The sequence below is a fragment of the Capra hircus genome, chromosome 25 (assembly GCF_001704415.2).
Source record: "Capra hircus breed San Clemente chromosome 25, ASM170441v1, whole genome shotgun sequence".
Lineage (NCBI taxonomy): Eukaryota > Metazoa > Chordata > Mammalia > Artiodactyla > Bovidae > Capra > Capra hircus.
Window position 1 is genome coordinate 33,852,439 of NC_030832.1, and position 12,548 is coordinate 33,864,986.

The following is a 12,548-nucleotide window of genomic DNA, read 5'->3' on the forward strand; positions in this document are numbered from 1 at the left end:
TGCCGCAAAGAGTCAGATACAACTTAGCGGCTGAACAACAACAACCAGAGAACCTGAAGTGTTTACTGCCAGGCCTTTTCAGTGCTCTTCAGACTTCCTGCACCTGGAGGCTCGTTTTGAACCGCGGAAGGTTGGCTTGCCTCCCACCTGCAGGAAGACCGCTGAGGATCTCTTCCCAGTTGGCAATGACCGATGGAGGGAGGTGTAATGCTGAGGGGTGGGTCTCACACCACTTCCCGGTGACTGGAACTGATTCCCCTCTGCTTGATATCACACTCTTACTGGCTGCTTTCAGTCTCTCATGTTACATCCTCATCCTCCTGGTGGTGGTTCCTGTGTGTGCGACCAGTACCTCCCAAATGCAGTATTTTAACCCCAGTCTTTGTTTTGGGGACTGCTTCTGGGGAAAACTCAAACAAAAATGAAAAAGTGTTTCATCTCCCCAGAGTCCCTTGGACAGCAAGGAGATCAAACCAGTCATCCTAAAGGAAATCAACCTCAAATATTCATTGGAAAGACTGATGCTGAAGCTGAAGCGCCAATATTTTGGCCACCTGACCTGGAGAGCCGATTCAATGGAAAAGACCCCGGTGCTGGGAAAGACTGAGAGCAGGAAGAGAAGGGGGTGGCAGAGAATGAGACGGTTGGATGGCATCACTGACTCAATGGACATGAGAGTTTGAGCAAGATCTGGGAGATAGTGAAGGACAGAGGAGCCTGGCGTGCTGCAGTCCGTGGGGTCACAAAGAATCGGACACGAGTTAGCAACTGAGCAACAACAGCAACCACCTTTTACAGATGAGAGAAACAGGCTCAGAGAAGTTAAGTGACATGTTTCAAGCTCCCGCAGTTTATCAATCAGGATTGGTATGGAAGCTATACTGCTTCTGGCTTGTGAGTGTAGATGTGTTATTTTTCTCCCTCATCCTTTGAAACCAGAGACCATCTTTTATAATAGTCTTCTGATGCCTAAACAGCTTGTTGTGCAACAATGTGTTCTGTGGAAACTGCTTAGAAATTTAACTGAATCCAGCCGTGCATGTTTGTTTTTCAAAGTTCATAACAGGATCCCCAAGGGCAGGACAAGACCACCCCTGGGATGCCCTGGGTTCAGGCTGCCTTCATTCCCTCCCAGCCTTGAATGGGCAACTCATTCAGGGTGATCTCTGGGGCACACGTTCAACTGTTCGCATCCCAAACCTCCCGCCCGAGGGAGATGAGAACAGGAAAGACAGGACCAGCCTCGAAGGAAAGATTCTGTTTTACTTGGACTGTCATTTCAGAACATCCAATGTGTCCATCTACACTTGACAGACAAATGACATGGTGTAGTAAAAAAACCGTGATCCTCTTCGCCCGCAATGCCCACCCCATCTACCCCTCAGCAAGACGTAGGGGAAAGGCCAGCCTCAAAGGCAGAGTGGGTCTTTGTCCCCAAAGCATCAGGGAAGCCAAAACATACCACAAAGCAAAACATCTCCTCAATCCCATATCTTCACAGAAGAATGCAGCTCCCCAGGCTGGCCCCTCACCCAAGTCCTCCAGGTCGATTTCATGACAAAAGCCAATGAGTTCCTGAAAACGTTATGAATCATGTCCCACGGAGGTGTGCAAAGAAGGCCAGGATCTGGCAATGCCTGTGACCAAGAGCCCTCTGATTTTGTTGGGTTTTTATTCACCTGTGAGTAGGACATCCCAGAAGCATCCCCATCGTGATGGAGAGCTACAGGTGTTGAGAGGTCACCCATCCCCAGACAGACAGACAGAAAGACAGGCAGGCAGATAGCCTGGAGGTGTCACTACAAGACCAGAGGGCCCATCGAAGCCACCTGCAAACTAAGGCACAAACAGAATCTGTCTGCAGGTCAGGCCTCATGCCCTGGGACTCTTATTCAAACTGTGAGTTGGAGAAGGGCCGGCTCCAGCTCAGAGGAAGGACAAAGGACTGCCACGGCCCTGCTTCTGGGACCTTCTCTCCCCAGCTCAGGAAAAGCAAGAGGCTGGGATCCTTGGAGCCTTGGGTTTTTTAAATAAACTAGACACATCCCCTGAGAATGATGGAAAGAAACAGCAACAGTAGTCCTTTGCCTACCACCGCTGGCTCACCAGGCCCCAAGCAGCCTGCCAGGAGGCCAGACCCAGGCCCAAGCTCAGGACTGGGGGCCAGGGCAGGGCTTAGATGAAGGTGCTGTTGGCCGGGTGTCTCCAGAAGGGGGCTGTAGTGCTCATCACCCTGGTCCCAGTGGAGGCTTTCTTCTGCTTGGCATCCAAGTTCTTCATGTACTTCTGGACCCACGGCAACTTGGGGTTGCCACAGAACTTCTGGCCCTTCCGGGTGGTGAAGCTGTGGGGAGAAGACAGGGCACCCATGAAGCCGGGCAGGGGGTGGGATCCCTTGCCTTCCTGAGGAGGGCACACGGAAGCCCAGAGAACATGCGCGGCCCCGGCCTCCTGGCAGGCTCTGAACACGATGTCTTCTCTCTGGGCGTCTGCATCCCTTTGTTTCAAAAACTTCATGTTCATGTTCAGTAACCTCCTTGTCAGATGGGGGAGCCCAGCCCTGCCTGCAGAGAACTCTGGGTCTGAAGGGAGAGACACAGTGTCTACGCACAGGGAATGAGAGGAGAAGTTGCACTGAAAACCCCCAAGACAAAAAGGCCTCCAGTTCACACGCTGTGCAAGGAAAGGTGGTCAATAAGGATGCCAGAGCTGGGAGGAGGCAGTGGAATGCCCTCTTCCAAGCCAGGGATGCCAGGCTGTGGAGCTGGGTCTGGTGCCAATGGAGAAAATTGCCAACAATAATACAATGGTTTTCTTTAATCCCCCTCAAAGATGCAGACAAAATAAAGATTCAAAGTTTTAATTAACTTCCAGACTGATAAAAACAATTCTCTGAATTCTGTAAACCATTGCAGAAATGCTTGCTTTTGGGGCTTCCCAGGTGGCACTAGTGGGTAAAGAACCTGCCTGCCAATGCAGGAGACGTAAGAGACGTGGGTTTGATCCCTGGGTTGGGGAGAGTCCCTGGAGAAGGGCATGGCGACTCACTCCAGTATTTCTACCTGGAGAATCCCATGGACAGAGTAGCTTGGCAGACTACAGTTCATAGGATCGCAAAGAGTTGGACACGACTGAGGTGACTGAGCATGCAAAATAATTTAAACAAGTGTTAGCAGCTTTAAACAATTCACTACAAGGAAATGGTTATGCATAACAAATACTACCTTTTGGGTTAAGAAAAGATCACATTTCTGTGGCATGCTGCTGCTCTTTACGAAGTAAGGTCCCACTTGCTGTCTCACAACTCTGAAGTTTATTTCAAGACCTAAGTGACATTGAGTAAGTCACCTTTCTAGCCTCAATTTCCCCCTGTCAAATGGGGATAATCAACTGCAGCTGATATAACAGCCGAGAGGGTTAGTTAGGGGAATGTTATATGCCCTGATGGATTTCCCTGGTGGCTCACTGGTGAAGAGTCTGCCTGCCAATGCAGGAGACGCAGGTTCGATCCCTGGGTCAGGAAAGATCCCCTGGAGAAGGAAATGGCAATCCACTCCAGTAATCTGGCCAGGAAAATCCCATGGACACTAGCCTGGCGGGCTACAGTCTGCGGTATGGCAAAGGGTGAGAAGAACTGAGCAACTACACAGCAACAACAAAAATATGCCCCAAAGGTTGCCTTGTATGTTTATGATGGTCAACTCTGAATCCTCTTGCTAGTCTCATGGTGAGGAAGCTGAGGCTCAGACAGGTGAGGTCACCTGTCCGGGATCACAGAGCAGGGCCCTCAGTGGGCCTGGAGGCTCATCTCTCCCCGCTCCCCTCCTGAGTGGTACTCACATCACTCCTGCCTGGGGGCAGATGCTCCTGTTGGTAAGCTGGTAGCTTATCACTCGGCTCTCAGAAATTTTCTTGGAAATGAAGGTAATGCAACAGGAAGAGGGGAGTATCACGGAGTCTAGAAGACAGGAGAGAGAAGAGCCATGGTCTCTGCTAGCCTGCCCTAGACTCTGAGCTTCAGTAAGGGCCCGTACCCTAAGGACTTCCCTGGTTGCTCAGGGATAAAGAATCTGCCTGCAACATAGGAGCCGCAAGAGACACAGGTTGGATCTCTGGGTTGGGAAGGTCCCCTGGAGGAAGGCATGGCAACCCCACTCCAGTATTCTTTCCTGGAGAATCCCATGGGCATAGGGGGCTGGCAAGCTAAAGTCCATAGGGTCACAAAGAGTCGGACATGACTTAAGCGACTTAGCATACCCGCACCCTGCATTGAACACCTCCAGTCCAGCCACTGGACTGCCCCCCTTCTCACCATTCCCCTGCAGACCCAGGCTGCTCGGTCCTCCACGCTCTGCTGCGCCATTCCAGTCATGCCCTTGGGACGGCTATCCTGGACAGGAGACCCAGGATGGGATCAGAGGTCTTACCTGCAGGGGTGATGCACAGGGCCAAGAGCAGGAGGCTGGTTGCCATGGTCACGGGCCCTGCCATGTCCTGGAGAGTAGAGAGGGCAGCTCAGGGCTCAGTGTTGCGGGCAGGAGAACGGCTGGGACGAGAGCACTCGACCTACCCTCTGGCCCTTTTCAGGCAGCTAGGAGGAAACGTCAGTTTATATAGCAGCCTCTCTTTGGGGATCCTCCCCACCTCATTCAAAGTCCTAGAAGCCTCAGATCTCCAAAGGGGAAGTTGTTACCAGCTGAGTCAGGGGTTATCCTGAGCACGCTAGGAAAGAGCTGGAAGAGGAGGGGATTCCACCGCCAGGGTGAAGAGCAAACACATTGGATGCAGTCAGAAGGATGATAACGGAGCCTGGCTATGCTGGCCACTGCCTGTGGGACTCTGGGTCAGTCATTCGCCTCTCTGAGCCTCAGTTTCTTCATCTGAAAATGGGTACCGTTATCATCCACTCATTCATTTAGCAGCTCTTATTAGGCATGTACCTTGTGCCAGGCTTCTAAGTGGGGAGGCACATATAAGATCAAGTGCACAGAGTCAGCTATTGCAGGTGCTGGCGGAGTGGGCGTACAGTCACATATCATTTTTCTCCAGCCCCTCAGACCCCTTGCCCATGCTCATGCACACCACCTCTTGGTGACCTTGCGTTTCTAGCCCCCAAGCTGCCAGAGCTGCCTAGCCTGCAGGCTCTAAGAAAGTGGGGAGTGTCTGGAAACTTACATCCTAGGGGAAGCCCTTGACCAATGCTGGCTGGAGGAGTATAGACTCCAGGTCCAGTGTGATCTACACTGTTTCCAGTGTTCCTGTCGGGATTGAGTCAGTTTCTCTTTGTGAGACAAGCCTTGAGTGACCCCTTCCCTTCGGGGTCTGCTTCCCTTCTCCCCTGCTGGTTTCCCCTGGAAGCGCTGTTGCATACACCACTGGCCCATGAATCCTCATCTCAGGGTCTCCTTTAGGGACCCAAACCTGAGACAAGGGGACATTGGAAGGATTGGCTAGTTCTACAAGGAGGAAAGTAGGGGATGCCCTTGTGGAGGGTGTGAGGTTGGCTGTGCTGAGGTTTGGCGGATGAAAGGCAGTGGGGACTGTCCTAGAGCTTTGTAAGCCATAATACTCAGCTCAGTTGTCACACTGAATGAAACATGATACCCACCCAACTCCGCCCCCGATTCCTGGCTCCCAGCCTGGGACCCCATGTTTAGAGACTCTGGTCACTGCTGCTTCCTTTCCCAAATCTACTCCGTCCTCTCCATTCCATCTCTCACAGGAACAGCCGGCTTCCTCCAGCCTCTGCACTCTGGCCTTGCAAGAGCACACCTGTGGGGCACGACAGTGGCCCACATCACCTGGCTGATGGTGACCAGCTGTGTGTCTATGTCTCCCAGTCGACCATGAACACCTTGAGATCAATGTCCCATTTCCACCAAGTCCCGTGCAGGTCACCTGTTCCATGGCCTGTATTTGTAGAATGAATATATGATGGACCAACTTTGGGTCACTCTCCTCTGGATCAGGGACTCCATGGGATCTCTGCCCAGCCCGACTGGGGTCAGTGGGTCCAAAGGGGAGGCACACTGCAGGTGCTCTGATGGGGACAGGGCTGATGTTGGGGAGGCCTTGATCAGCAGTGCTGTGTTGATGGAGTGAAAATTGCTGAGCACTCCACTCAGCTCCTCCCCAGCCAGCAGTGGCAACTCTCAGCTGACAGAGGATGGGAGCATTCAGTGAGAGCCCTTTTCATATGCAAGAGCTGTTCACAAGTCCATTTTAGGGCGCCCCTTCTAATCCTTGCTCCTCAGTGATTCAGAGGGGACAGCCTGCTGTCTGGGTTTCATGACTCAGGGGGCACTGGGAAGGGAAGTAGCACGTCAGAGAAGAGTGGGGACTGGACTGAGCAGGGTGGGAAGCCTTCGTGCATTGACCATGTTGCAACCAGAGTGGGATGGCAGAAGGTCATCTAGCGGGAGGGTTTGGCGTGGGGTGCCTCACCCCGATTAGTTAATACCAATTACAGGCTTTCCCAAGGCACTTCAAAAAAAAAAAAAAAAAAACCCCACCCAAACACAACATGGTAAAACAAATACACTCCAGTAAAAATTAGTTTTAAAAAAATAAAAGAGAGGCCAGTTCAAGACAAAACAAAACACGATACCCAGTCTCACTACTCTGTCTGGGGAAGCAGGTAAGGCAGGGATTACCAACCCGTTTTACAAAGGGGAAAAATGAAATCTACAAAAGGTGACTGGACGTCACCACAGAGACACTTACCCCGACTCCCAACACGGGGACCTGCATATTCCCGCTTGACGCGGGGAATCCAACAGCCAGAGCAATTACTCAAAGTAAGAGAGGGGTAAGTTGAAGGTTCCAAGAAAGCAGAATAGAAAGGGATAACTAGAGAAAGAGAAGGAAGGCAGGAGGGCAAGGCAGTGGATGCAAAGACTTGGGGAAGGAATCCATTCATTAAGACTACGAGCTCCCATTTCTGGGGGCCCAGTTTCGATCCCTGGTCCATGAACTGTGATCCCACATGCTGCAAGGTGGCCAAAAAGAAAGGGGGCTGCTCCGGGAAGCACCCAGGGCCCCTCCACTCCAGCTCAGACCCTGCCTCTTCCCCTGCTGTGCTTTGTCCATCTGAGAAGTGGAGGTGTTGGCCAGACCTGCGTTTCCCCAGGTGTGGCAGTCATACCACCGCAGGTGATACAAGAATGGACGCTTTTCATTTTAATTTAAATATGCCTCGTTAGGGTCTCTCTGTGATGAGGGGTTTTGTATTTATGACAGTGATAGAGAAAATATGAGTTGACTAAAAAAACTGAAGGCTGAAAGTCTCACAGTTGTGTCTGATTCTTTGAGATCTCATGGACTGTACCCAGCCCAGCTTTTCTGTCCATGAAATTCTCCAGGCAAGAATACTGGAGTGGGTTGTCATTCCTTTCTCCAGGGGATCTTCCTGACCCAGAGATTGAAATCGGGCTTCCTGCATTGCAAGCAGATTCTTAACGAACAAAGCCACTTCTCCTTCATTGCAAGCAGATTCTTTACCAACTGAGCCAGAAAAACGAAATAAAGCAAATCACAGAACAAATGATATATAAATATGACAGAAACAGAGGCAATATATCTGAAATCTAAAATATCTGAAGTCTGAGAAGGCTGGCCAAGGTCCTTGCTTGAGGGCCTTTCCCCTCTGATGTTCAGAGGAGCTGGCCCTGGGGAGGAATTGGGCAGTTGGGGCAATCAGAGCTGTTCCTGGCAGGGAGCAGGTGGCAGTGGTCCTGCCCTCATGAACAGTAGCCAGGGTGCTGTCCTGGTTGCCTCTCCTGGGTGAGCCACACCATGAGCGATGATATAGCTCAGAATTCGAAGGGAAGCTGGGCCAATGGACAGCGGCCAAATGGATGAGGGCACTCCAAGGCACATCCTCATAAGAACCGACCAGAAGAGGTGAGCTCTTAGCTTGGACCAGAAACGACTTGCATACATGAAGACGTGTCCCAGCAAGAAAGAATGGGCCTTGATGACCCTAAGTGGTGCAAAAGCAGACCACAGACGAGGGTTATGATGCTCCGCTGGGGTGCGTGGGGTAGGAAAGGCGACCAGTGGAGCAGAGCCCCACTTGCCGATGAAACTGCTAAGTACTTTGAAGCCCTTGTCTGCGTTAATTTTCCCCACCTTATAGGCAAGGAGACCGAAACTCCGAGGTTAGGAAAGGGGAGAGCTGGCATTTGAACTGAGTTCTACCTGAGTTCAAGGTTCAGGCAGTGCCTGTCGCCAGGCAAGCTCAGCCTTGATCCTGTTGGCGGGGGGCCACTCAGTTTTGAGGTGCAGAGTCAGCGAGGTCAGATCTGTGGTCTCGAGTCAGGTTGGATCCACCAGCAGGTGTGATAGGAAGGGACTGGGGGCAGGGATCGGAGATTACGTAGCTTCCCAGGGTCAGGGAGCCGGGCAGGGGTCGAGAGGGCTTAACTGGCTCCACTCCACACGTTAGACCGACCTGAGGTGCCTAGAGGAGAGGGCGATGCAGAATCTGGGTGTGACCCCTGGTGCGTCTGGAGCAGGGAATGGCAAACCACTTCAGTATTCTTGCCTTGAGAACCCCATGAACAGTATGAAAAGGCAAAATGATAGGCCAGGAGTTGGTGATGGACAGGGAGGCCTGGCGTGCTGCGATTCATGGGGTCGCAAAGAGTTGGACACGACTGAGCGACTAAACTGAACTGAACTGACCTGGTGCATCCTGGATTGTGGGTAAGAAGCATCCACAGGTTTCGTAAGACCCACTTCATGGAAGTCAATCCAGAACCCATCTTTTAAAGCCCCTCCCAACTTGGAATAAACATTTTGCATCAGTTAAAAAAAAAAATAAAGCCACTCCCTAAACCCTGAGAAGACTGACCAGGAGCCATGGCTCAGAGGACCACCTTTCTATTTTTTTTTTAACTTTATTTTTCTTTACAATACTGTATTGGTTTTGCCATACATTGACATGAATCCACCGTGGGTGTACATGAGTCCCATGGACCACCTTTCTAGACTGGAGTGTCACCTGCCAGGACTGAAATCTTAACTCAGCTGGGTGGCCAGTGTTACTTAACTCCTCCAAGCCTTAGCGTCCATACCTCGTCTATAAAATGGGACGTAGTGACAATATCTGCCTTGTAGGTTATTATGAGGACTCAGTAAGATAACTCATGTCAAGTGTTTGGCTCCCCATCTGGATAGATCAAATGCCCACAAAAAGATGGTTATGTGTTTCCTTTATTTCCCAATAAATATTTATTATTGACTAAATGGCAGGTAAGTTCTAGGGACAAGGGATCCAGGAGTGAACAAAACTCAGAAAGTTCATTTCTTCATAGAAAGACCATTCTTTCATTGGGAGATAATATATCAAGTACAAAACAGTGATAATTGTATCTTATAATCTGCCAGGCAATGACATATAAAATGCCTTTTGTAAGGAGCCTTTTATAAACTCTTCATTGACTTGGAAGCATTAAAAATTTTACAAAAATATTGGCTCATTTACCAAAGAGATAGTTCACTAAAGTGTATACCTATTAGAACATTTCAACAAACAAAAGGTGGTCATCTCATTTTGTTTAACTTGTTTACAAGCTGGTGAACTGACTAAGCAATCCACAGGCTCTTCCAGTGACCTATCATGGCATTTAATCTAATCTTTACGATAATGACCCTATGGAGTAGATATCACTCATCTTGTTGCACAGAGGTGAAGTAACTTGTTCCTAGTCCCAGAGTCCCAGCTGAAACCTCAACCACCATGTAGGGTGTTAGAAATATAGGGGGAACATGAGGGAGAAAAAAGGTTAAGAAAAAGAAGACAAACAGACAAGCTGATCTTAAAATTCAAGTGGAAGTGCAAGGAACTCAGAACAGCCAAAACAATCACAAAAAAGAAAGCAACGTTGGAGGACTGACACTTCCGGATTTCAAAACTTACTGCATCCTAAGGTAATCGAGATAGATTGATACTGGCATGAGGATAGATATGTAGATTAAAGGAACAGAGTTGAGAGTCCAGAAAGAAACACTTACATTTACAGTCAATTGATTTTTGACAAGGGTGCAGAGTTCATTTGATGGGAAAGAACAGTCTCTCAACAGTTGCGTTGGAACAACTGGATATCCATAAGCAAATAAAGCGACACCCTTCTTCATACCACATAGAAGAATTAACTCAATATAGAGCAAAAATCTAAATGAAAGAGCCAAAACTATAAAACTCTTAGCCAGGCTCCTCTGTCCATGGGGATTCTCCAGGCAAGAATACTGGAGTGGGTTGCCATTCCCTCCTCCAAGGGACTCTTCCCAACCCCGGGATAGAACTCAGGTGGCCCACATTGCAGGCGGATTCTTTACCATCTGGGCCACCAGAGAGGCCCTTCGAAGAAAACACACAGGTATAAATCGTTGTGACCTTGGATTAAGTAAACAGTTTCATTGATATGACACCAAAAGCACAAGCAAGCAGTGAAAAAATAGGTAAGCTGGACTTCTTTAAAATTAAAAACTCTTGCAAATCAAAGCACACTTTCAAGAAAGTGAGTAGCCAACCCACATAATGAGAGAGAATATTTGGTAATTATCTGATAATTTTAGGATCAGTCCACAATACAAAGACAAAAAAGATCTAATTTTAAAATAAGCAAAGAATTTAACTAGGCATTTCTCCAAAGAAGACAGACAAATGTTCCATAACCACATGAAAAGATGCTCAACATCATTAGTCAATAGGGAAAAGCAATGAGATATCACGTCACACCCACAAGGATGGCTATGAAAAAAAAAAAAAAACAACAGAAAATAAAAAGTGTTGCCAAGGAAATGGGAACCCTCACACATTACTCATGGGGAATGTAAGATGGTATAATTACTATGGAAAAATTTGACAGTTCCTCAAAAAGTTAAATGTAGAGTTACAATATGACCCAATAACTTCATACCCTCACCCTCATCCTAGAAAACGGAAAACAAACATTCACACAGAGACTTGCCCCTGAACCTTCATAGCAACATTATTCATAGTAGCTGGAAAGTGGGAACACCCTGATGCCCCTCCAATGATAAATGGATGAGCAAGGGTGCAGTGGAATATGCCGCGGGATTTTATTCAGCCATGAGGAGTGAAGTACCGACGTATTCATTATGTTAAATGACAGGCACCACAGTCCAGACACTATGATTCCATTATAAGAAATGTTCAGAACAGGCGAATCCATAGGGGCTTACAGCAAATTACTGGCTGCTGGGGGCCTGGTAGGAGGAGAAAGTAGGGAGATACAGAGTTCCTTCTGGAGGTGATAAAAATGTTCTAGAATTTAATAGTAGTGACGGTTGTACAAGTTGTGAGTATGCCACTCACATGTATATTTTAAAGAAGTTAAAATGGTGAATTCTTATGTGATGTGGATTTTATCTCAATTAAAATTTAAAGGAGGGAATTCCCTGGCGATCTAGTGGTTAAGACTCTGCTCTCACCCCCACGGGCTCAGCTTCAATCCCTGGCAGGGAAACTAATCTCACAAGTCATGCAGCACAACCCCCCCGCCCCTCAAAAAAAGGAAGCTGCAGAGGAAACCTTCCAAATGTTTGTTCAAATGGTGGGACCTTGAAGGCTTCATTAAGGCCGCACTCAGTTTCAAAAATCTCGTCTATCTCCCTCACATGGCCTGACTTTCATCCAAGGGTCTGATTAATGAGAATGAAATCCGAGAGGGCACACAGGCGGGCAGGGAGTGCTGGGTTTTCCCCTGGCTCTCCCCGACCCTGGGCACACTTCCTGGCAAGCAGGCAGAAAAGGAAGCTTCCTTTGGCAGGGTCCGTGGCCGAGTCCTTAGAGAGATGAAGCTTTGAGGGCCTCCTTCTCTCTCTTTCCTCCCCTGACCCTCCTAAGGGACTTATATCCTTATATCCTAAAGGATATAAAAAGGGACTCCTTCTGTCCCTTCTTATATCAAAGCCTACTGTATAAAAAGGCAATAAAAGACACTCATTCCCTCTACACACAAGTGACTTTTAACAGCTTACAATGGGCTTCCCAAGTGGTGCTAGTAGTAAAGAACATACCTGTCAATGCAGGAGACTCAGAAGATGCAGGTTTGATCCCTGGGTCAGGAAGATCCCCTGGAGGAGGAAATGGCAACCCACTCCAGTATTCTGGCCTGGGATATTCCAGGGACAGTGGAGCCTGATGGGCTACAGCCCATGGGTTCGCAAAGAGTCGGATGCAACTGATCAACTGAGCATACACACACATGCACAAAATAGCTTACAATAAGAGGGTTTTTTTTGGTATTCTAGGCCTCTGGAAATGAGGATCACGGAAGCCAGGTTTGTCCTTCTTGGAGAAGAGTGTTGAAAATATGCAAAGGGTGGGGGCACTTCCCTGGTGGTCCAGTGGTTAAGAGTCTGCCTGCCCATGCAGGAGACACGGGTTCAATCCCTGATCCGGGAAGATCCCACATGCCACAGGGCAAGGAAGCCTGTGTGTCACTGCTACTGAGCCTGCACACTCTTGTGTTCCACCACAAGAGAAGTCCCTGCAAAGAGAGTAGCCCCCGCTCGCA

At 48.9% G+C, this 12,548-nt stretch overlaps 1 protein-coding gene across 1 annotated transcript; it reads right to left on the reverse strand.

The window, feature by feature from the left end:
• CCL24 (C-C motif chemokine ligand 24) lies at window positions 1,244-4,828 on the reverse strand. The gene is made up of 3 exons (XM_018041077.1): window positions 4,428-4,828; window positions 3,841-3,958; window positions 1,244-2,344 (listed from the first exon to the last, which is right to left on the reverse strand). Exons 1-3 carry the CDS (start codon window positions 4,489-4,491, stop codon window positions 2,176-2,178), a joined length of 351 nt encoding a protein of 116 aa, XP_017896566.1. The 5' UTR covers window positions 4,492-4,828; the 3' UTR covers window positions 1,244-2,175.